The following is a 24,789-nucleotide window of genomic DNA, read 5'->3' as shown; positions in this document are numbered from 1 at the left end:
CTAGCATAGTTATACCAGTATGTTGCCTGTCAAATCTTTCCCAATATCATTAGTGTACAGATTGAATAACAGTGAGCAAAGGACTGATTTTTATGGTACATGATTATCTTAAATCTCACAGACTCACCTTGCCCATATACCACTTTTTGATTATATTAGTTAACCATCATCTTATCCACGCTGGTATTTGATAATCCAATCCCATATTTTCCAATTTGTGCAACAGTTGTCTATGCTGTAGTCTATCAAAAGCCTTAGCAAAATCTAAAAGTATCATGGTATATCCATTCCCCTTGTCTAGTTCAGTTGGAACATTATAGAATGTGAGCAATTTGCTAAAACATGACCTTTCTTTAATAAACCCATGCTGTTCATTGTAAAGTAGTTCTTCACTGTCGATCCATTTCTGAATGCGAGCCCTAACTAATTTTTCCAAAATCTTTGCCACCACTCCTGAGGTCTTATTAGTCAGTAATTGGATACATTGACTTTGTATCTTAAAATGAGGAGAAAAAATTGTAAATTGTGCGAAGAAAATAATATATTTTATATGCATTTAGAATGAGAGAGAAAATTCACTCATCACTTGTTTCTGATAAGTTGCCTGTGGCAAGTGAGCAAGTGAATTCTGGAGCATTGAATATATATATATATATATATATATATATATATGAGGGTGGTCTGAAAGGTTCTCATCCTAACAATGAAAAAACATTTATATTTTCAAAATTTTTATTTTTCAACATTATCATTATTATTATTACGGGCAACTCCAAGGAGTCCATAGACTCATCGAGGGAGGCCATAACATCATGTCAAGAAAAACTATTCGACATTCACGACATAATCTCCTGTAAGACTAATACATTTATTCCAGCGATGCTCCAGTGCCATTATCCCATCCCTGTATGGTCCTCAGTAAGATCTGCAAAATACCCTCTACAGCTGCAATCACTGCTTGATTCGAAGGAAAACTCTGACAAGTGAAGAAGATTTTCAGTTCTGGGAAGAGATAGAAGTCGGAGAGAGCCAAATCTTGGGAATAGGGTGGAGGTTCCAACAGTTTATAGTGTAGATCCCTTAATATTCCCATTGCCAAAACATCTTTGTGGGCAGAAAGATGATTTTTTCCTTCTGCAAACTGGGTCTTTTCTCACGCATTTTTTTTGTCTAGTCTGGTTAAAATATTGGAATAATATTTCCTGGTTAGTGTTTTACCCTTTTCAAGATAATTAATAAAAAAATGCCTTTAGCATCACAAAACACCGATGCCATGACCTTTCCTGCTGATGGAACCAACTTTGTCTTCTTTGGTGCTGAATAATCGGCTTCTGTCCACTGTTTTGACTGCTGTTTGGATGCTGGTGTGTAATGGTGAATCCAAGTCTCATCCGTAGTAATAAATTGACTCATAAAATCAGTTTTATTCTTGTTAAAATGCTCCAAGCACTGTTCAAAGATTTTCATGCGAGTGCGTTTTTGATCTGTGTGAGCAAGCGCAGCACCCATCTTGTGCAAAGCTTTTTCATTTGCAGTTCTTCATACAAAATATATCCTATACGTTCTTTTGAAATTCCTATAATCTCAGCAATTTCAAGCACTTTGACTCGCCGGTCATCCAATACCATATCATGCACTTGATGAATGATTTCCGGTGTTACACTTTTTGGATGTCCTTCGCATGGATCATCTTCAAGGGTGGTATGGTCACGTTTAAACTCTTCAGCCCATTTCTTAATTGTCGAAAATGAAGGAGAAGAGTGCTCATAAACTTTTATGAACTTTGAATGAATTTCTTTTGGCATTACACCAAAACTTTTACAAAATTTTAACTTTGTAAAAGTTTTGGTGTAATGCCACACGATGCTTTCTCAGACATAGCTAACTTGGCTATGTCTGAGAAAGATCCTAAGCTTCTCACGTCAATGATGGGAATCGAACCCAGAACATATTTCTAACTTAAGCAGTAATAATAGTTTGGAAATCAACGTTTTCTTGTCAGCAGCTATGCTGTTATCACTTAGAAGTGATCACTTAGTTCCAAAATCATGACTTATCATTGCATTTTTCTCATTGTGCAATGGTGTTTTTACATTAGATTTGTACAACTAGATGAAGTTAGTGAAGTATCAATGAAATGTAGTTCTATTTATTTGAAATGTTTCTCAGTTTAGTGTTTTTTTTGTTTTGATGCTATTTTATGAACCATAAATATGATTAATAGATATGTACAGTTCAGATTTTGTTTAATTTTCACTGATTTATATTACAAATCTCATACTTCAAAACTAATTTTTAGCTAGAGGAGGAGTATTCAAGTCCCTTGGAGATATGGGTGCAGTAATGACTAATATGGTCTTAGGTACTGCTGGCATGACCAAACAGGTAGCTGCTACTATGCAAAAAAAAGCTTCCATTACTGGAGCAGAGGATACCTTGGTGATGGATACAAAATTAAAAATTATTGAAATACTTCAGGTAAATGTATTTAATTTTGTGATATTTATCATTATTTAATTATTCCAGTGACACTCTCCTCTTCACTTTTGAGATTACTAATTAAATAATGATGATTATAATTGGTTATGCTTTCTTCAAAGGTAAATTGTCATATAACATGTTTAAAGAGCAGTTTAAGAATATAAGTATTTTCCCGTTTTGATTTTTCTTAAAATTCAATCTTATATTACTCTTTTGACATGGATCAGTCTTGCCATTTTATCTCTCATCATCTTAAAGCATATGGAAATATATTTCTTAAATGTGAGTATCTGATAGTGTGTATTATTATATAGGTATCTCCATATAATAATACGGAGACCTACACTATCTATTATACACACAACACCTATCATACACCTCCTTGAACTCCTTCACTGATAACTCATGAATATCCTGCCAATTCATTCCACTCATTCACCACTCTTCAAGCAAAATGTTTAGTCTGCACACCATTATTAACTACACTTTAAACCAGTGCTTCCCAAACCTAGATGTCAGGGCCCCTTTGGAAAAATTAAAATATTTCATGCCCCCCTCTGAATAAAAATTGTAATATAGACATATATTATTATAATATTTATATTCAATACAAAACATAGTGAATATTGCAAAAATCAAATGCAAATATTACATTTTTAGCATTTTACATACACATTTGTCATGGCACATTATCTCATATTTTTATATAGATAGATATATTGTTATTGTACATTTGCAGTACAAGCACATGAAATGTAAAACGATCAGTAAAAAAGAATTAAAAACATAAAAGAAGTTTAATAATTTAATGTGATGGATGTTTCACTACTGCTACACAAAAAGTCAATATCAGGTGAAATATTTGAAACTGCAATTCTTAGATTTCTGCTCTGAAATGAAACGTATATGAATAAGCATATATTTACTAATATTCATTAAGCGCCGAAATACGCAGGAAGCAAAATTTGTGAACACACACCAATGTAAGATTTTTTTCCATTAAAATATAAAAAGTGACAAAAAAATAAAAAATAAATAATAAAAATTAAATACGTTTCTTTTAAGATAAAAAATCTATTTAGTGTTAAAACATTTTCAATTTGTTTTCATTATTTCACAGCCTTCCCTCAACAAAACCTATTCCCCCCCCTCCCCAAGTGGATTGCTTCCCACAGTTTGGGAAGCACTGCTCTAAACAACTTCCAGGGGTGACCTCCAGTTTTCTCTTTGACATGTATTGAAAAATTTCTTTTCAGTACATGTTGAGTGGGATTTTTCTGTCCATAATAACTTATGAGTTTCTGTCATATCCCCTCCTTTTCACTTATCAACTAACGTTTGAAACCCACAGACTGAAAAAGGAATTTATTGAATAAAAATTCACTGAACAGCAGTTCGTCACATATGCAATTCATCAAAAAAACAATTCACCAATAATTTTTCAATGAATTCTTTCAGAATTCATCAGAGGATGAATTTTCTTGAAAACTATTGTTTTAAAGTGCTTGGTAAAAATAGCTAACATCACCCAAGATGTAGACAACATATGTAGGTAGGTGGTCATTGGGATGCTATAATTATTTTGTTGTTTATTACAGCATTAGTCTGTAAGCGTACCAGCTACTTCACCATGTAGATATTGATTTATTGCTCAACAAAAACAAAGTATGTCTATATAAATTTTTTTTTTCACAACAATAATTAGATCAAAATCAAAACTATAGTTCGCCCACCGATTTGAGGTCCCTCGACACTTCTGCGCATGTCAGAAAAAGGAGAATCCATTCCGATAATAGGGTAATCAGTCTGTCTTCTGGGATGTAATAATAAACAAACTGAGTTTGTTTATTATTACAGGTCAGAAAATTTAGCTTTTCTTTTACGAACATTGCTGTTTTTAAAGTGTAACTATTTTGCTTGAATAACAGTTGGAAAAATGTATGTAGAGCGTTAATACGTGCAAATACTGCATTCTACATAAAACAATGTCACTTCGCTCCATGATAAGTTTCCTTTTATTCTGGGACTTTTTAAAACAAAATCCGATTTCATGAAGTATTTTCCTTAAAGTTTCTCTTTTCCAAGGAAAATTAATTTTTTCTTTAAGCACAGGAATCAATTTCGGAACAGTTGGCACTTTTTTCTCGACCACGTAAAATTCATGAATGGCTCTTCTTATAAAGTCTACATCAAAATCATTCAAAGCTACGGTTTCGATGGTTTTCTTTCTCTGGCGCTTTTTTTTAGGAGATTTAAATTTTGGCTTACCTTCACCTTTTGATTCCCTACGAATTCTTTTAACATTCGACCCCGATATGCCCGCAATTGCACTTGCACGTTTTATGACTTGCGAAAGGGGAACAAGAAGATGGCCTTCTGACGATTCTTTTTCGCAGAATGTCAGCACATTATTCAATATTCTTTTGCAAGAGCTACTGAAACGTTTAACAATAGAACTTGTTGACTGTACTGGATCCATCATACAAATTAATAATAAAAAAATAATGCAAAAAGAGAAATCAAGCTAGCTAGTACAGCGACAGACAAGAAAGCACATGATTTCGCATGTTGGCAACCAATTCATATATCCTTCATTTCTTTCTCCCCTTCAGCATGAATCGACTATTCTTGGCACCAAGCCAAGAAGGGATCTAGAAATGGTGGGCGAACTATAACAAATTTTATATACAGATCATCATCATCAAATTCCTGACATGTACCCTCAAGGGGTGAACAGGATATGATAGTACTACGTGAAAAATTTACATCATTACTAACTTCGTATCTACAATTTTCCTCCAAATCATCCTGTTACTTGTCAAGGCTCCAACATTATCAGATCTTATATTTCTATCATCTAAGGCACTTTATGCCGTATCAATCCACCTATATCTTGGTCTTCCTCTGGGTCGTTTTCCTGCCAACCTGACAGAGAACACTTGTTTTGCTAATCTTTCCTCTCCCATTCTGATTAAGTGACCATACCACCTGAGATTAGCTCTGGTGGTATGGTCACTTAATCCATTCCTGGATGCTGATAATGTCAAGTTCTTTCCTAATATCCTCATTTGTAATATGATATTGCCATTGAGGTCAAGTGTTTTACTTCTGACCCAGCTCTCAGATCCATAAGTTACAACTGGTTTGAACACTGTCTTGTATACAGCTAATTTAGTGTTCTGACTAATTTCTCTCTTATTCCATATGAATTTATTCACTTGACTTCCTACCATACCAGCATATACAGATAATTATTAAATTTCATCCAGCTAGAGCAGAATTATTAATATCATTTCCAGACTTCTTTACCAAAATTTCTAATAAAAGTGATTTTGTTGAAACTAAAACTGAACCACACAGACATCTTGTGCATTTTACAAATTCTGACATCTGTGTATTTTCCACTAAGTCAGAGAGTTATTGCAATATATAATTTTGACATGTTATCCCTTTGTAGCTCTGAATATAGTTTAACCAAAAACTGGAACAGTTCAATAAGCTTTTGTAAAAGGTCAAATACCAAATCTGAGTAAAATTCATTCCACATTACTTGTGCATGCAGTGTGTGTGTGTGTGTGTGTGTGTGTGTGTGTGTGTGTGTGTGTGTGTGTGTGTGTGTGTGTGTGTGTGTGTCAAATACTAATAATAATGCAGCCTCCATAGTTCATTTGGTATAAATGAAGCCCTCTATTTAGAAAAACTTTAGTTTGAATCCTGTGCATGATGAGAAGAATTTTTTTCAGTCCTTTTCAACTGAAGGTGAGTTATCCGGTTTCATGTGGAGATGGCGGGATTTTGAATCTCAGAAACTCGGGCATTTCATTCTGCAAACTGGTCCCCCCCCATAAACACATATATCTATGGACATGAAACTTACGACATAAAGTGGGAAACTATCTTGTTCTGTAATTATTTTCTAGTAAAATTGCATTGCTGTCCCACCAGTCATTTATTTGTGGATATAGGAGATCAAGGGAAAATAATAATTATAATAATAATTAACATTTTTTACATAATCTTTTCTAGACTGTGTAAAACACACATAAAATACACGAAACACATATAGTGACTGAAAGGAGTATCCTCGTGGTCCTCCTATTCTAAAAGTACAAACAAGGCTGACAACTGAGTATGTGGCTGTATAACCCTAACAGAGTTAGATCTGCCTGTCCAGAGGTGTTAGGTAGCAGCCCTACTGCTGGACTTACCCAGCGACAGGTTAGTAACCTGCCCTGGGGAAATTCAAATTACTTTCAAGTCTCATCCAAAGAAATGCCAAGAGATTATCAGGGAAAAGACCAAATTCAAGAAATGGTAAATGAAAGTGGAAAAAGGAACACATGAAGATTTTAACATGGAATGTGAGAAGCATTGTACACAAAGAAGAATAACTTGATAAACAACTAAACCAAGCTAACATAAAGATATGTATAGTAACAGAAACAAAGAAAAAACAAAAAGGTACAGAAGAAACAAACAACTATATACAAATCTACAGTGGGGTAAAAAAAAAAAAAAAAAAGAAGAAAGAACAAAAGCAGGTATAATGATTATGGTACATGATTCTCTAAAGAACAATATTGTGTATTACAAGTATTTGAATGAAATACTAATAGAAATTAGACTCAAGACATTATGAGGCCACATAACAATAATTGGTGCATAAGCATCAGAAGAGGGGAAAAGAAGACAGTAATATATTTTATAAAGAATCACAGAATGCCATAGATAAAACAAACAAAACTGACTATTTACTACTTGCAGGTGATTTTAATGCCAGAATAGGAAACAAAAGATACAAAACAAACATTGGTAAATTTGGCGAAGATGCATGTAATCAAAATGGTCGTGGACTGCGTGATTTTGTCATTTATAATAATATGAGAATAATGAATTCAATATTTATACACAAGGAAATACATAAATATACTTGGTCAGCCAGAGGCACAAATCAGTAATTGACTATAAAGTTAATTTTAGACATAAGAGCATATCCAGGCTTTGAATTAAACTCTGATCATTATATGGTAACAGCAAATATTCGATTTAAACCAAAGTGGCTAAAAACACATACAATTGAAAATTCTTACCAACCAAGCTACAAAATTTCTTCATAACAGGATCCCCAAGTTAGACAACAATATCAAAAATGCACAAACTTAAAAACAGAAACCACACATGAATCAAGTGACATAGAAGATGAATGGGAAAATTTGAAACAAATTCTCATGAAAGCAGCAACAGAAATCTTAAGAATAAAGCTCAAATGGATTAGAAAAAGAGGACTATGAGATGGAACAAAGAAATAGAAAATATAATAAAAACAAAAAAAGGGCAGTTGCCAGAAATGGCTAAATTCCAAAACAATAGAAACAGAAATAAAGTATAAAAGAAACAGTGCAATTGTAAAACGAGAAGTACGGAAAAAAACACAGAGAGAGAGAGAGATGGAACAATTTCATAACTGAACTTCGAAAGGATATGTTTAAGCTACAACTCAAAACCTATAAAGTAATAAAATACATGAATAAAGAAATAAAAGAAAAGATAAAAATACAAACAATAGATTTAGAAAAAGGGGTGACCTAATTCCAAAATCTCTGGACAGATGAGAACAATGAAATAAAATTTTATAAAACAAAGAATGACCTAATAGAAAATATCACAATGTTAGAACTGAAAAATGTAATAATTAAGATGAAAAATAGGAAAACACCAGGAAAAGACAATAGAAATATAGAACTATACAAAAATGCAGGTGAAAAATTTAATGAAAGACTTATGAAATTTTTTAATATGGTTTGGATGGTTGGAAAAACTCCTAACTTGAAAAAAAGCACTGGTTATCTCAATCGATAAAAAAAGGAAATAAAGAAGATTGCAAGAACTATAGGGGAATTAGTCTGCTGAATGCAGGATATAAAATATATGCAAGAATATTAAAAGGGAAGCTAAGCAGAAGAACAAAATGGTTTCCGAAAAAGCCGATCCTTCATAGATCCAATTTTTACTCTAAAATTATTAATAGTAAAGAGAAGAAAAACGCACATCGCCTTTATTGATTATGAAAAAGCCTTTGACAAAATTAGTAGACAAAAATTGTTTAAAATATTAACCGATTTAAACATACCAAACCAACTTTTACAATCCATTCAAAAATATATACAGAAAATGAAATAGCATTTAAATTAGAACACATCTCAGAATGGAAAGATATATCAAGAAGAGTATGACAAGGATGTACTCTCTCACCTCTGCTTTTCAATAATAATATAAAAAAAAATTGTAAAGAAAAAACAAAAATAATGGCATTTAAAGGAGAAAACCCAATAAGAAGTAAAATAGTGATAGAAATAAAATATTAGAACAGGTAAATACTTTCAGATACTTGGGATGTGATTTATCATATGAAGAAGAAAATGACATAGACACCAAAATATCAAACTTTGTCAAAGTAAATGGCATAATGAATAATATATTTAAGCCATCCTTAGTACCAAAACACACTAGAATCAGACTATATAATATCTTGTCAGAATTAACTCTACTATACAGAAGCAAAACATGGACCATAGAAAGGAAAGATGAAAAACGAATTCAAACAGCAGAAATGAAGTTTCTCAGAAAAACCACTGGATATACAGAGTGTCCCAAAATTCAGCAAGAAGTAATTTTGATAGAAAACACACGGTTTTAATTAAAAATTGTAATGTAGATTCATAAAGTATACAGTATAAGGTTATGCATGGAATAGCATATCGGGTAAATGGCCTCCACAGCTTTGCTGGCACATACGCACTCTTTTGTCGAAATTTTCCATGACCGTTCTGCATAAATGTGGCTGAATTTCATTGATACAGTGCTCAGTTTCCTCCTTCAAGGCATGACTGGTCGTGGGCTTGTTGGCATAAACCTTAGACTTCAAAAAACCCCAAAGAAAAAAGTCCAATGGCGTTAAGTCACATGATCTGGGCGGCCAATTCTGATCACCGAAATGGGAAATTACACGACCAGGAAATGACTCATGTAGTAATTGAATTGTTTCTTGGGCTGTATGGCATGTGGCACCGTCTTGTTGAAACCACATGTCATCCACATCCATATCTTGCAATTTAGGCACAAAAAACTGGATTATCATGTCGTGATAGCGAGCACCATTAACTGTTATTGCCTTACCAGCCGCATTTTTGAAGAAGAATGGACCGACGATGCCTCCAGCCTAAAATCTGCACCAAACAGTGACATGTTGTGGATGCATTTGTTTCACAACAATCACTTGTGGATTTTCTGAATCCCAAATGCGACATTTTCATCTTGATGTCGATTAATGAAGCCATCAAGATGAAAATGAGCCTCATCGCTGAAGATGATTTTGTTCAAAAAATAAGCATCCACTTGTTGTTGTTCCATAATCTATTCGATGAACTCTCTTTGCTGTGTGTGGTCAGTAGGCTTCAATTCTTGAGTCAGTTGAACTTTGTAAGTATAAAGATGCAAATCTTTTGTGAGAATACGCTGTAGAGAGCTTCTCGAAATGCCCAATTCAAGACCACGGTGCCAAATTGATGTTCCTGGACTCTCAGCAACACTCTCACGAACTGCTTTGATGCTTTCTGTTGAACGACTTGTTGGAGGACGGCCAGAGTGTATAAGATCACTAATTGATCCAGTTTCCTTGAATTTTTTAATTAATCTTTACACAGTTGATGAAGTTAAATCACTATTCCGACCATATTTTGTACGAAAATTGCGAACTGTAGCTGCCAAACCTTTATTATTTTTAAAATATTGCTCAACAATGAAAATGCATTGTTCTTTTGTGTAGCGCTCCATTTTTAATAACCCTGAACTGTCAGCTGTCACGCGGTCTTTTTTTTTCTCGTTGGCAACACTTTACCACACAATTGGCGCCAAATTTAAATCTTGCATGAAATTTGGGACACCCTGTATATACCAAGTGGAACCATAAAACAAATGAAGAAATTTTACAATCCCTGAAAATAAAACCAATTAATTATTACATAAGACAGTATAAACAAAAATGGCTAAAACATTGAAATCAAAGGAACAGCAGCAGACTACCAAAAATATTATACAGATACAAAATAAGTGGGAAAAGAAGAATCGGAAGACCAAGAAAGAGATGGCATGAGACCAGAAAAAGTCTCTTGGCCTAAAATCCATGTTAGGAAGGAGGAGGAGGAATATCCCTCAAATAAAAAAAAAAAAACAATGCCACACACATCAATAACAAATATAAAGGAGATATGCTATGCTTCAACTACATCACAAATTAATCCAATGAAAACTTCAGTTCTTTTCAATAAATACTTCATATACCGTATAATTAATTTTTCAGCAAATTGTTCATTCAATGCATTGTGATTTTTTTGATTCATTGTTGGTTTTTGAAAGAGTGTTGTTTGATGCTTTTTCGAAGAACTGCCTTTCAATTAACTGTTTGAGGAATTTTTTTTTTTCTCGATAAATTGTCTTTTGATGAATTGTTTTCAGTGAATTATCGGTATACCATTGATCAATTGTATCTGAATACTCTCCATCACCTCTGATAGCCAGGAAACCCAAAGGACCAAATCTGCTAACATTAGTCAAAATGTGGCCAAATCATAGTCTTATAAAGAAGGATTATAACTTCCCTATCTTTATTGTTAGTAAGATTTTCAACATCCAAGTAATCCTTTGAGCTATTTTTTGACAATTTTTGCAACATACTTTCTGTACCTTAACTCTCTGCCCTAATATCATCAATTTCCTGCAATTGAGCACCATCAATGTGATACAAAGTATGCAATCTTTTCAACCCAAAGTTCATAAACTTATATTTTACAACACTAAATTGACAATACCTTTTCAACCACTCCCTCTCTTGTTTTTCATCATCAACAAAGAATAGTAGCCCTAGTACAGAGCCCTAGGCACTCCACTTATTGCCTTCATTCTCCTAGAGTCCACTTCCACTGCATCATATACTGCTTTCTGATGTTTGTCTGACTGTTAGCTCTCCCCATTTTCTCCCATCCATGTCACCATCATATCCATTCTTATTTGCTCCAACTTTTGTAATAGTTTTCCATGCAGTATTCTGTCAAATGCATTTGCAAACTGCTCCAGTATCATGATGTAGCCATTTCCCTTATCTACAACTTTTGCAATACTTTATCCACCACTCCTAAGATAGTAAGTCTGTAATTTGCTACTTGTCTTGGAGCCACCTTTATGTAATGGAACTATCTCGTCGTCTCTCTGCTTCCTTGCCAAAGCTGAGACTTGCATTAACCACTTTACTGGCCATTATGGATCAAATATGCATCCTCGTATGCTTCGTATCCATCATATATTTCAATGTAATATAAATGGTATTACAATTTTAATATGCACTTTGCATATAAAAATTGATAACCATGATAACCTTGATGTCTATAGACATGTTGGCCGGGTTAAAGAACTTTATCAGAGGCATTGCCAATTCTCTTGCACATTATCATAGCACAGAGACTGACATACTATCCAGTCCTGCTGCTACTGTATTTACATTGCTGATGTAAATACACTGTATTTACATCAGCTCATCTACTTCGATTCTCACATCAATCTCTTGGTATCAAATATTGCAAAAGTGATCACTGAGCTGCCTCTGTTACTTTCCTACCATCAGCATTGATTAAAGACATCCTTCCATAATCATTTTTCCACTTATTTGCTGCCTTAGTGAAAAACTCCTTTAGACTTTGGCCCATTTACCTAATTTTCTCTCATAACCTGTTTTGGCCTTTCTTACTATACTAGTCACCATTCTCTTTTGCCTGCACTTTGCACTGCTCATGAATATTCTGATCACCTTTTTTCTTTATATTCCCACCACAATTTTTCCAGCTCTTGCTTTATATCTCTACTCATCCACTTAACCTCTACTTGGTTTATCCTCCTGATCCCTTCCTCTTAGGACACCTGTTTTTAGTGGAGTGTACCTCCCAGTGATCGTATTAGTACTTTTCATTCTTGATCTCTTATTTAAAAAAAAAAAAAAAAAATCAGCTAACACCTTTTATTCCCTTATAGGGAGTAGGTGAGTCCTTTTATACCCTATCTAGCATTTAGAGACAGTGGGCAGTTCAATCTCCACCGGTAGCCAATCAGAGATAGCTGATCCATGTCTATCACTAATTATAACAGCCACTGATGAGGTGGCTGGCAAAGAAGTGCTGCCATCTCTTATTATTTAAAAATTTTTTTTTTTTTTTCTTCTTCTTTCTGTATTTATCTCTCTACTTCTGAGTTTCTTTACTGTCATGTCTTCCCAGACTACCATTACTGGGATTCAACTCAATGCCATGTGATGTACCCAGAAAGGGGGATCATGGTAGCGATGCACTACTTTGGCCTCTACTACAGCAAGATGGGTTGTCCTGGATGGCTTGGCCAGAATCATTTAGCTAGTGGGATTGTCTGGAAGGATTAACACTGTTGCAGTAAGTCTCCTACCCATGGTAGAGGTAGGGCCAAGGCTTTCTTTAGTGCTGTTATAGGGTCTGGTGTAATCTTGGCATTCCATTTCTCAGTACATTTATTGCTTGCCAGATAGTGGGCATCCATATATGGCTTTTTGGTGGCTGGGGAGCTCTGGTTCTGAACAAAAACCTCTCCAAGGATGAATTCTTCATGCTTGGGGAGGTTTTCGCAATGGCCATCCATTCTTCTCAAAACAATGGCCATCCATTCTTCTCAAAATCATTTGATAATTATAAACTTGACAAAGGTAAGCCTTCAACCTCTGGGAAATCAGACAAGTCAACAAGCCAAAATGATAGGAAAATATTTACAGTGTAACTGTCATGGGTTTTGCCAGAATATCAATGATAACAAGATTCTGCTTTAGAAACATAAGCCTTTCTGTTTCTGTCTACAGGAAACATACTTAAAACCCAGTGAGGATCTCACCTTTAAGTAATATCACTGTTGTTCATGGGGACAGAACTGGAGATGATCCTGCCCATGGTGGAGTGACTGTCCTGGTGGGTATTCCTACTTCTTTTCATCATGTCCAGCTCAATACTATTCTGGAGGTTGTCGTGATTCACCTATCTGCGGGATTTCATATTACGATGTGTTCCATATATTTACTACTGGTTTATGGATTAAATGAGATCAAACTTTGATATTTGTATCAGTCCCATACTTCTCATAGGTAACTTTAATACATACAGTACTCTGTTTTGGAAGAGTGTCCCAACACAAATGGACTGAGGTCATATCATTGAGTGAATGTTCTACAATCAAAATGGAAGCGATTGAGTGAATGTTCTTCATCAAAATGGAAGTGATCATTTTCCTGCTATTTGTGGGAGAACATGGGTCCTTCATAGGAACCATGTTCTCCTACATGGATACCAGTGGCGAATATTCTGGATGTGCTAGGTGAGTGTGGTGCTCATCCACGAAATATCGGTATCACCAATATTATATTTTTTCATTTATTCCCGTTAAAGTGTCCCCTAATTGTTTGCACACTTTGCATGATTCCTAAAATTAAACACAATATACTAAGGCTTCATTGCTCTCTTCACGAGGATAATGAAGCATTAGTGCTTCATGAAGAGGGCATTTTTCGATGCATAAACATTGTCACATTCTCGTTAATAGCCAGGTTGTGCTTTCAAAATGCATACACCTTTGAGCCCTTTGAAAAGATGTAAAGAGGGTGCAGCAGGTAAAATTCTTAGTGTTCTAGTATTTTTAAACTGCTCAGAAGGCGAGGCTGGGTGAGCTCACCCAGCACCTAGCTGCTATGATTGGTTATTATGTCAGCCAATCCAGTTGAATGTTGTCACTTGTCATGAGTGTTTTCTGTATCAGATGACTTTACACATATTTTCTGAAACTGAAAATTTGAAAATGAATGTTTTTAGGAGAAAAAACCTAAATGTTTCTCTTGCTTGTGCAGTATAGCATCTGTTGAGGTTGCAAAGTTTTTGAACGGGTATAGAGACATTTTTATTCTATTCTTCAGAAACAAAATACTAAAAAAATCTATTTCTAAATAAAAATGAATATTCTGTGTATTATAAGATATTGTTGATCTACAAAAAAAATCAGCATATGTGAGATTGATAACACAGACGAACTGCTGATTCAAAAAAAAAAAAAAAAAAAAAAAACTAATGAATGTAGGATTCCTGAAAGTGTGAATAATTCAGATAATGATTGGATGTTATATACACTGAGTCTCAGTAAACAAAATAAAATTCTTGGAGAAACGGAGCGAAATATACACAAACCAGAGAAATACACATAACATGGGCGACAAATTTTACGAAATGATTGGTTGCTCCATCAAAACATATTTATTCCTGCCATACTCTCTATCTCCTCATAAGTTTTTTTTTTTAAATTATGCCATCATAAATTCACTTATTCATGTCTAGACTTTATAGGATCATGCTATTCTTTCTACCCAGCAACTTATAGGACACACACATATCGCAAATGTCAATTAATAATTCGTTTACCATTAATGAAAGTATTTCTACTCACGCTTATTCTTTCCTTTCATTTCCTATTCTCACATGTCTTATAAATGATGGTTCACATATTTTTATCTTTGAGTATTTCAAATATACCAACTAAATATAGCATTCTCCTTAATTGTTGTTTTCTAATAAATCCTAAAGCAAAGAAATTGTTCCTCCACTCTGCGCAGAAATATTCAAAGTTATCCTGCAATTAATTGCATTGGACTTATTAAGATGAATGCTGATACGCTATGCACTCTCAGAACTTTCATACATCGATAAAAATGCAATCATACAGAGAGAGCCCCTTATGGGCAAAAGGGGCACTCTTCCCCGGATCGAGTAAAAATTTCCACAAGTTATAAACATAAAAATTATTGAGATATGTAACCTTACACCTTCGACCATGGGACGCTTTTTCTGTCTTAAAATTTTATTATGGGTTGGCCAGTTCGTTTGCCCTTTGTGTCTAGTGAGTCACTGAGTGAAGCGTGAATTGTAAATTTATAGTAAAACAAATTTAAACAGAAAAATACATTTTTTGAAAGGTAAGTGTATGTAATTCAATATTATTTTACTTGTTAGTTTTATGATTTTTTTTGCTTTTAAACTGAAATAATTTAATTTAGGATTTTGGGATTAATTAATTAGTTGAATTTTAATAAAATATAGCAGTCAATTTTTTTTTTATATATGAAATTTTGCTAAAAACTGTACTAATTCTGAATGCTTTTTTTCTAAGAATTAAAGATTATTCAAATCATTGTAAAATGAAAATAACGTATTTATAGTTTTCATCGACAAATAATTATATTAAAAAAAGATAAAAGACGTTTATCAATGTAATTATTTAATTACATCAATAATTTAAAAAAAATTATTGATGTAATTATTTGTCTCGAAGCTCTGACCCCCCCCCACGGGAAAATTTTCTGTGGACACCCATGCATACGATCAAATTGACGTGAAATTTGTAGTTTGGATTGTTTAACCCACGTGATAGCACACCCAACTGAAATGGGCACGCGACGCCACTGATGGACACTAGCTCATTTTCCAATGTGGAAAATGAGCTAGGGCTGACTGGAATACTTTTTTCCATCTTCATATCAATTTTTTTTATTTTTTTTTATTTAAACAAACAAACAAAAATGCATTGCATTTTTTGCTTTATACATTGAAATTACAAATAAAAATCACAAATATAATTATAAATACAAATAATTACTATTATTATTACTATTATTACGGGCAACTCCAGGGAGTCATTAGACTCATCGAGGGAGGCCCCAAATCATATTCATCACAACTATCTGACATTCATACAGTATCTATCATACCTCGCCTTAAACTCATTCACTGTCACAGCATCCACTACAGACTCAGGGAGCGCATTCCACTCATTCACTACTCTAAAAGTAAAGAACCCAGCTCTAACACCTTTACTAACCACACTTTTGCCCAGTTTCCATGGATGTCCCCTAGTCCTCCCACAACCAGCCCTGTTCTCAAAAATATCTTCTGAATTAATTTTATAGAAACCCTTCAGTAATTTGAATGTCTAAATCATATCTCCCCTCCTCCGCCTATCAACCAATTTTTGCAACCCACAAATCCTCAACCTGTTCTCATACGGTTCATTCCACAGACCTGCTATCATCTTGGTCACTCGCCTCTGGATCCTCTCCACATCCTCCCCATCAAGAAGAAACCTAGGTGACCAAATCTGAGCACAGTACTCTAGATGGGGTCTTATCAAGGCTCAATACAGAGGAACAATAACCTGCTTGTCTCTGCTTGTCAACGTATTCTTCAGCAACCAAGTGATTTGATCAGCTGATTTGGCCACTTTTGCAATGTGTCCCCTAAATTTCAATTCCTTATCCACCAACACTCCTAAATCTCGTGCCTCATCAATTTCCTGGAGCACGGTTCCACCAATGCAGTAAACTGCCTCCAATCTTTTCACCCCAAAATGCATAACCTTACATTTTGCCACATTAAACTGACATCCATTCTCCTTAGCCCAGACCTCCAATCTATCCAAATCATCCTGCAAAATTTTGACTTCATCTGCATTCACTATTGCCCTACCCAACTTTGCATCATCCGCAAACAAATGAACTGTTCCTCTCAGATCATTTCCTATATCATTTATGAACAAATTAAACAGCATTGGTCCAAGAACAGATCCTTGTGGCACACCACTAGTCACAGGCTGTCTTGTGGACTCTACTCCCGAGTAAACCACTCTCTGATATCTCTCCGTCAACCACCCTCCTATCCATCTCACCAACCCTATGTCCATTCCCATATGCTGCAATTTACTGATTAGAATTCCATGTGGAATCCTGTCAAAGGCCTTGGCAAGGTCCAGTAGAATCACCGTAAACCCATTACCCTTATCCAGTTCAGCCGTCACTGTGTTATAATACGTGAGCAAGTTACTGAGGCATGACCTACCCTTCACAAAACCATGCTGTCCCCGATACAGTATCCCATTTTCTTCAATCCAATCTTGTATTTTCCTTTTGACTATTTTCTCTAAGACCTTTACAATGATTCCTGATATGCTAATCGGTCGGTAATTTACAACAGCAGTCTTGGAACCACCTTTATGCAGTGGAACTATTTTCCCCTCTTTCCACCCGTGCGTGACTAACCCAGACCCGAGACTCAAATTAAACAAAATGGTCAAGGGTACTGACAATTCTTTAGCTGCTTCTCGTACAACACGAGCTGGTATACCATCCAATCCCACAGATGTATTGACATTGAGGTTATGCAATAGACTACTCACCTCCACTTCATTAACCACAATTCCCGTATAATCTACTGGTTTATTCGTTTCTGCAATGTCACCACCTTGATGATATACTTTTGCAAAGTGCTCACTCAGTAACTCAACTATCTCAACTGATTCAGTTACCTCCCTACCATCGGCATTCTTTAAAATCAATCTGCCATGTACATTTTTCCTTTTACTTGCTACATATCTAAAAAACTGTTTAGGATTCTCTTTAGCCTGCATGGCCAATGTTCTTTCGTAATCCTTTTTTGCTTTTCTTACCACACTCGTCACCCTTCTGGCCTGCGCTTTATACCGTTCATGTGTCTGCCGGTCACCCTTCACCTTAAATTCCCTCCATAGTTGTTTCTTTTTTTGCAACTCAAGCTTAATGGTGTTATTCATCCATTTAACCCCTACTTGATTTATTATTCGGACTCTAGGTATACAGTCAGCCATTGCTTCATGCAAGCACTTCTTAACTACCTCCCATGCACTATCAACTTCTAGTCCTTGCAGTTGTACATGCCATGGCACTGAACCAATCAAACTCCTAAGCTTGTCATACTTTCCCGCCCGATAATTCCACATGTACCCTGTCTTAATTGAAAATTCTACACCTTTAGCCACCTCCCAAGTTAAGACCCTATGATCACTCTCACCGATTGGTGGCAATGTGGTCATATTTGTTACAGCCAAATCCTCAGATGTAATTACTAGGTCAAGCACTCTCTGACCCCTAGTATTTTCCATTACATGCTGTCGCAGATAGTTATCCCTTAATAACCGCATAAAATCCAGTTCCTTCCTCCCATGTGTCCTCTCCTCACTCCAATCAATGCGACCATAGTTGAAATCTCCCATAATAATCACCCTCCTTCCACCCATTTCTTCTATTTGCTTGTGCATACTGTCACCACCATCTTTTCCATCACCTGGTCTATAGCAGCACCCAATTGTATATTTAGTTCTGCTAGCCACAATCTCACACCAAATGGCCTCAAATGTGCTCTTTTCTCTATCCTGCAATTCAACTTCTATTCTCCTTGGCTGGAGCTCATCAGCTATCATCAACAATACTCCTCCCCCCATTTTATTCTCTCTGTCATTCCTGAACACACTATACCCATCACATTCAATCCCACTAGTTATATCATCTACAGTCAGCCATGTTTCACTAATACCTATAACCTGTGGTCTGGAAGTGCCAACCATGGCCAAAAACTCTTCCTTCTTGTTCCTAATACTCCTAGTATTAGTGTACATGAATTTAAGACCCCCATTAGCCCCAACCCTACCTTGATGCCTTATATTAACTATCCCACTCTGATTTGTTGTCCTTATTTGCTCTGGCATATTATATTCATTCTTACATTGAACTTCCTCCATAAGGACTGTATCTCTACCCACCCACCCCTAACAAATCTAGTTTCCCTGAATTTGCACATCCACTACATTCAGCAACACTTTCTCAAGTCTTCTTACACCGTAACCATTCAAATGCAAGCCATCCATCTTATATAGATCCTTTCGCCCATCAAACTCACTCCACACATCCACAAATTCCACACCACTCGTCATACATAACCCACGCATAAAGTCATTTGCAATTATAGCCCTCCTTTTAAACATTTCACTGTCATACCGTGGCAAAAGACTAATCATTCTAACTCTCTCACTCTTTTCTTTTGCTACCTCAAACAATTCATTCAAGTCTTCTATCATTTCCATTTTATCTCCTTTCAAATCATTCGTACCTGCCACAACAATCATTTCTTTCACCCTTTCCTTTTGCTCTCTAATAGACGCAGTTACGTCCTTTATGGTCGCACCAGGTTGGTACGATTTTGTCAAATCCTCTACTAACACACCTCGTACTAACGAGTCTCCATACAGCGCTCTATCCTTCATTTTGTTCATGTTCACATTCATACGTCTATTTTTCCTGTCATACCTTTTATTATTGGTTGGTTCATTCAGTCTACTTTTGTTCATGCACTCTAGCTGCTGTTTTGCTCTTTCTATCGCACTATTCAACAACGCGATCTCACTCAATGTATCTATCTCATCTTTTTTGTTCTCTGAGAAACCATTTATACTATCATTCACACTTTCTACATTCACACTCTCACAATTTTCATGTACAACTTTGCCGTTTCTTGTCATATCCCTATTTCCTTCATTTTGAAGGTTGACAAAAATATCACACTCACGATCCGAAATACTCTTCAATTCCGCATTCTCCCTACATTTTCTACACACATTCAATCCTTTATCATCATCTAACCACACTCCGACCGCACTCCGCAAAGCGTACATTTCACAGCTAGTACACTGACTCATTTCTTTTATGCTACTGTTCTTTGATAACGATGGTGAACCTTCATTACACTCCGCCATTTTCCTACGCACAGGTGCCATATTTATCCGTAACGTGTTTTGTCAAATTAAACGTTATAACACACCAAAAATAGACGCACTAAAATACGGAAGGCAAATAAAACAAAACTACACAATATTAAGTAATTTGTATCGATAACTGAAAATGATACTTATCTTATCTGGAGCTTGCACGAACACTACTCATTATGAATTCATCTAGCGGCGACTTCCGACATAGATTATGTTATAAAACACTTTAGTACACTAACCACGTTAATAAAGCTCTAATAATATACCAAAATTAAACACTTAAGTCTATTAAATTGAATCCAAAACACCAATAAATCAGCAAAAAACACAAATCTCTCAGGAGCTCTCCGATAGCACGACCGTTCACCAGCTAGCCTCGACACCAGCGATATAAATAAATATAAAATATAAATATAAATAAATATAAAAATACAAAATAAAATTAAAAAATGAATATTTTGCATTCATTAATTTCTCATTTTATACACTTATTCTAAACAAATTTTCATTGTTCTTATAGAAATTTAAGTACTCTCTGATTAGATTTCTGTATTTGCTCATATTGGTCTCATTTTGTATTAATAGTAGTAAACCATATATGTTTGTGTATTATTTCTTTTTGTGCTTTTCAGATTATATATTTTAAGCCAACTTTTTTGCAGAAGATCTCCACTAATGCTAACGTGGTGATTATCAGACAGGATTATCAATTAGGAAAATACTAATTATGCACCAAAGCAATATGAAAATGGCTACTATAACACTAATACTTATTGGTACTATAATTTTTCACTACTACTGGCATTCATAGGCAATAATTGAGCAGAGTATACAATGTTACGTCACTGAAATGCGTTAATGTAATCAAACAGATAAATTACTTTTTTTCTATTTTAAGGTATTTCTGAAATCATCCTGAAGTACTCCTACTTTTTGTAGTTTATAGGAGCTACAATACTTTGTAATTCACTACTCGGAAAATTAATAGAAGTTGTACAGAATTGAAATTAAAATTGCAAGGCAGTTGCTGAAAAACAGATTTTAACATACACATAATTTTTGTCAATATTTTTCATTGAGGATAAGCGTGCGCGTGTGTGTGTGTGTGTGTGTGTGTGTGTGTGTGTGTGTGTGTGTGTGTGTGTGTGTGTGTGTGTGTATGAAATAGATTAAATGACTAGAAGATGAGAGACAAAAATAGAAACACTATATTTTATTTAAACTGCACAACTAGTTTTGTTCTTCTTAGAAGACTTCATTGGGTGCATTACATGAATAAACGAGAAATACAAACAAACATTGCAAGAGAATAGCTATAAATTAAAACTCCAACATATTGATTTTTGAAGGCATTACATGTATCACCTCATTGTTGGATGTGTGCATGCGTTCATGATCTCATGAATGCCAAAGTTGGATAGTAGCACAATGACAGTCAGAGAGATCATAGCTGAGGTTAGTGTTGGGATGTCCTGGATTGAGGACAGTTTCCTTAGATTCTGCAATTCTTCTTTCGAGTCCATCATAGCATCTAAAGATGTTCTCTGGTTTGTTTTTTATAACTGGTTCAGTGATAGAGTTTTTGTTTTAATGTATCAGCAGAATTGAGGACGTGATTAGACAGCATGCTGGCTCTAGTTCTGCCATATGTGATGTCTCTCATATGCTCTTCCAGATGTAATTTAGTAGATTTTTCAGAGTGACCAAAATAGGCCAATTTGCAATTCACCAAACATGGTAATATTTCAAGCTGTTATGTTTTGGGGGGATGAATAATGTTTCACATTTTAAATGTAAAACATTATTCATCCTCCCCCCCCCCCCCCCCTTGCCATTTATCTTTTTCTTTTACTTCCTTTTTCTATACATTCTTATTAATCAAACTATGCTCACTCACATGAGATGAACATTGAAAAATGGCAGAAAAACAAAAACATGCTAATTTTACTTAGTCAGAAACTATCAAAATATTATAAATTTTCTAGTAAAGTGCAGAAAAGAGAAGATATACTTTCCAACACTATTTTTCTATTTTTTTTTTTTTTTAATATAATTCTCAAGACTTAAGTGCTGTTTGCTGAATTGTAGGGGAAAAAACTGCTTATAAGAACAATGTTATATACGGTGTGTGTGTGGGTGTGTGGGTGTGTGTGTGTGTGTGTACATTTATCCTAATTTCTACAATAAAAATTATGTGTTTGTTAACGTGCTAATTTTACTTAGTGAGAAATGATCAAAATATTATTCATTTTTCTCCTAAAAGTGCAGAAAAGAGAAGCTATAGTTTCCAACACTATTTTTCTACTTCGTAGCACATAATAACACTAAATACTTTTTTTTTAATTATTGTTTTCAAGAGTTAAGTGCTGATTGCAGAAAAAAATTGTTTACAATATTGTAAAAAATATATGTACGAGGTGTGGCTATTAAATAACTAGACAAGGTGTGCTGTGAATCGTGTACTTATAGCAGTGAGATGCACTTGTGCTGTGATTGACCTTGAAGGTTTCTAAAAGCAGTTGAGATAAGCATTGTTCGCTGTCACTCGTAATTAGTCTGTAGGCAATTATAAAAGAAACACGTGAAGTTGCTTTACCGGAATAATGTCTAACATTAAACTCGAGCAGCACATTAATTTCAAATTCCTTGTAAAATTGTAGAAATCGCCGACCAAGTTTTTGAAACTGTTACAGGAGGTTTATGGTGATAATGTAATGTCACTTGTGCGAATGTTTGAATGGCACAAACGTTTTGCTGAAGGTCAAGAAAACATTGAAGATGATGAACAACCAGGTCACCTTGTCACGGCAGCAACCTCACAAAATGTTGCGAAAATTGATGAAATTGGATGCAATGATTGACGATTAAGCATTTGGATGATAGCAGACATGGTGCACATTGATAAGGAGACTGTACAACAAATTCTGCATGATCATGAACAAAGTCTGTGCCAAAATTTCCAGAAACTTGTGTCAGGAACAGAAAGACGCCTGGAAACAAATTTGCACTGACATTATGGAATGACTGACAGCAGAGCCGGGCTTGCAGGAGAAGATCATCACATGTGATGAGACGTGGATTTTTACAGTACAATCCAGAAAGAAAGAGACAATCGACGTCACTGAGAATGAAAAAAGCAAGAATGAGCAAGTCAAAACTGAAGGCAATGGTGATCGTTTTTTTTTTTATATTCGTGGCGTGGCAATGGTTGAATGGGTACCACAGGGATCAGACAATTAATCAACATTATTACTTTGAGGTTTTGGCCAAGCTGAGAGAACTAGTGAGGAAGACGAGACCTGATCTGTGGAAGAACAATGCTTGGATTCTTCATCGGGACAGGTGCTCCAGCCCACAGTGCACTGTCTGTAAAGCAGTATCTGGCTGATGGGAAGATCCCAGTGTTGGACCATCCACCTTACTCGCCGAACTGAGCTCAATGCGACTTTTACCTTTTTCCAAAGTTGAAATCCGCATTGAAGGACACCTGTTTTCAGTCAATGGATGAGATAAAGGAGAAAATGGCAGCGCTACTGAAGCAGATAACACCTGATGGCTTGCAGCACTGCTTCCAACAATGGAAAATTTGTATGCAGCAGTGTATAGATAGAGGAGGGGAGTATGTTGAAGGGTATAACAATTAAGTTGTACTATTGTAATAATAAACCACATTTTTGCAACCAGTCTCGTTATTTACTAGCCACACCTCGTATATATATCAATTTAAAAATTTCATTCTGAAATTCTCAGTGTTGTCACCGTGCATTTTGCTTTTGATCATTGGTAAGAATTTTTAGCATCCATCTTTGCCCTCTGTTTGTGATACTCTAAGTGTTCGGTGACGACCTCACATGACAAAGAACAAGAAATATGCAGGAAATGTGTATTCATATCAGAAAAGGTGAATCTTCTCATTTGCTGGGTCAAGCACATCAGTAATAATTAACAATTGTAGGTCAATTTGGTCATCATCATGCACATCCATCTGTCTTCACTGAACATTATGTGCCATCTTCTCACCATTCCTTTATTCATGGAATTTTCTTCATGTACTTTGCTAACTTGCTGATATATTTGTTGGGTAAAACCTCTTGACATTCAAAAATTTTATCAGTGACTGTATCTCACAACTAATGGTATTTTCTTACTCATGACAATGTGATGGCAAACTTAAACACGGACTGAGAACTGATGATATATCTGTCATATTTTGTTACTTCTGCTGACTTCGCTGTCAGCAGAAGATGTGGTCACTGGAATTGAATGTGATGGATATAGTATTTTCAGGGAGGATATAGAAGATAGACCAGGGGGGGGGGGAGGAGTACTGTCGATAGCTGATGAGTTGCAGCCAAAGAAAGTAGTATATCAAGATGATAGACATGTGAATAATAGTTCATTTGAGGCAGTCTGGTGTGAAATAGTGACTAATGCAACCAAATATACAGTTAGTTGCTGCTATAAGCCAGGGAGTGCAGGGGGGTGATATTGAATTCATACATCAGCAAATTAGTGCAATGAGTGCAGGGTTAGTGATTATTATGGGGAATTTTAATTATGGTGATATCAATTGGAAGG

The 24,789-nt window shown here is 35.3% G+C and overlaps 1 protein-coding gene across 1 annotated transcript in view; it reads left to right on the top strand.

Annotated features, from left to right (window-relative positions):
- Itpr (Inositol 1,4,5,-trisphosphate receptor) overlaps nt 1–24,789 on the top strand; it is a 1,112,489-nt gene that overhangs the window by 418,793 nt on the left and 668,907 nt on the right. Inside the window, exon 21 of the mRNA XM_090401920.1 lies at nt 2,300–2,478. Coding sequence (XP_090258046.1) covers nt 2,300–2,478 — 179 coding nt within the window. The remainder of the gene's footprint in view (nt 1–2,299; nt 2,479–24,789) is intronic.

This window comes from Typopeltis vanoorti, chromosome 2 (assembly GCF_054136105.1).
Source record: "Typopeltis vanoorti isolate ZY-2024b chromosome 2, IOZ_Tvanoo_1.0, whole genome shotgun sequence".
NCBI classification, from domain to species: domain Eukaryota; kingdom Metazoa; phylum Arthropoda; class Arachnida; order Uropygi; family Thelyphonidae; genus Typopeltis; species Typopeltis vanoorti.
This window is presented reverse-complemented; position numbering and strand designations above follow the sequence as displayed.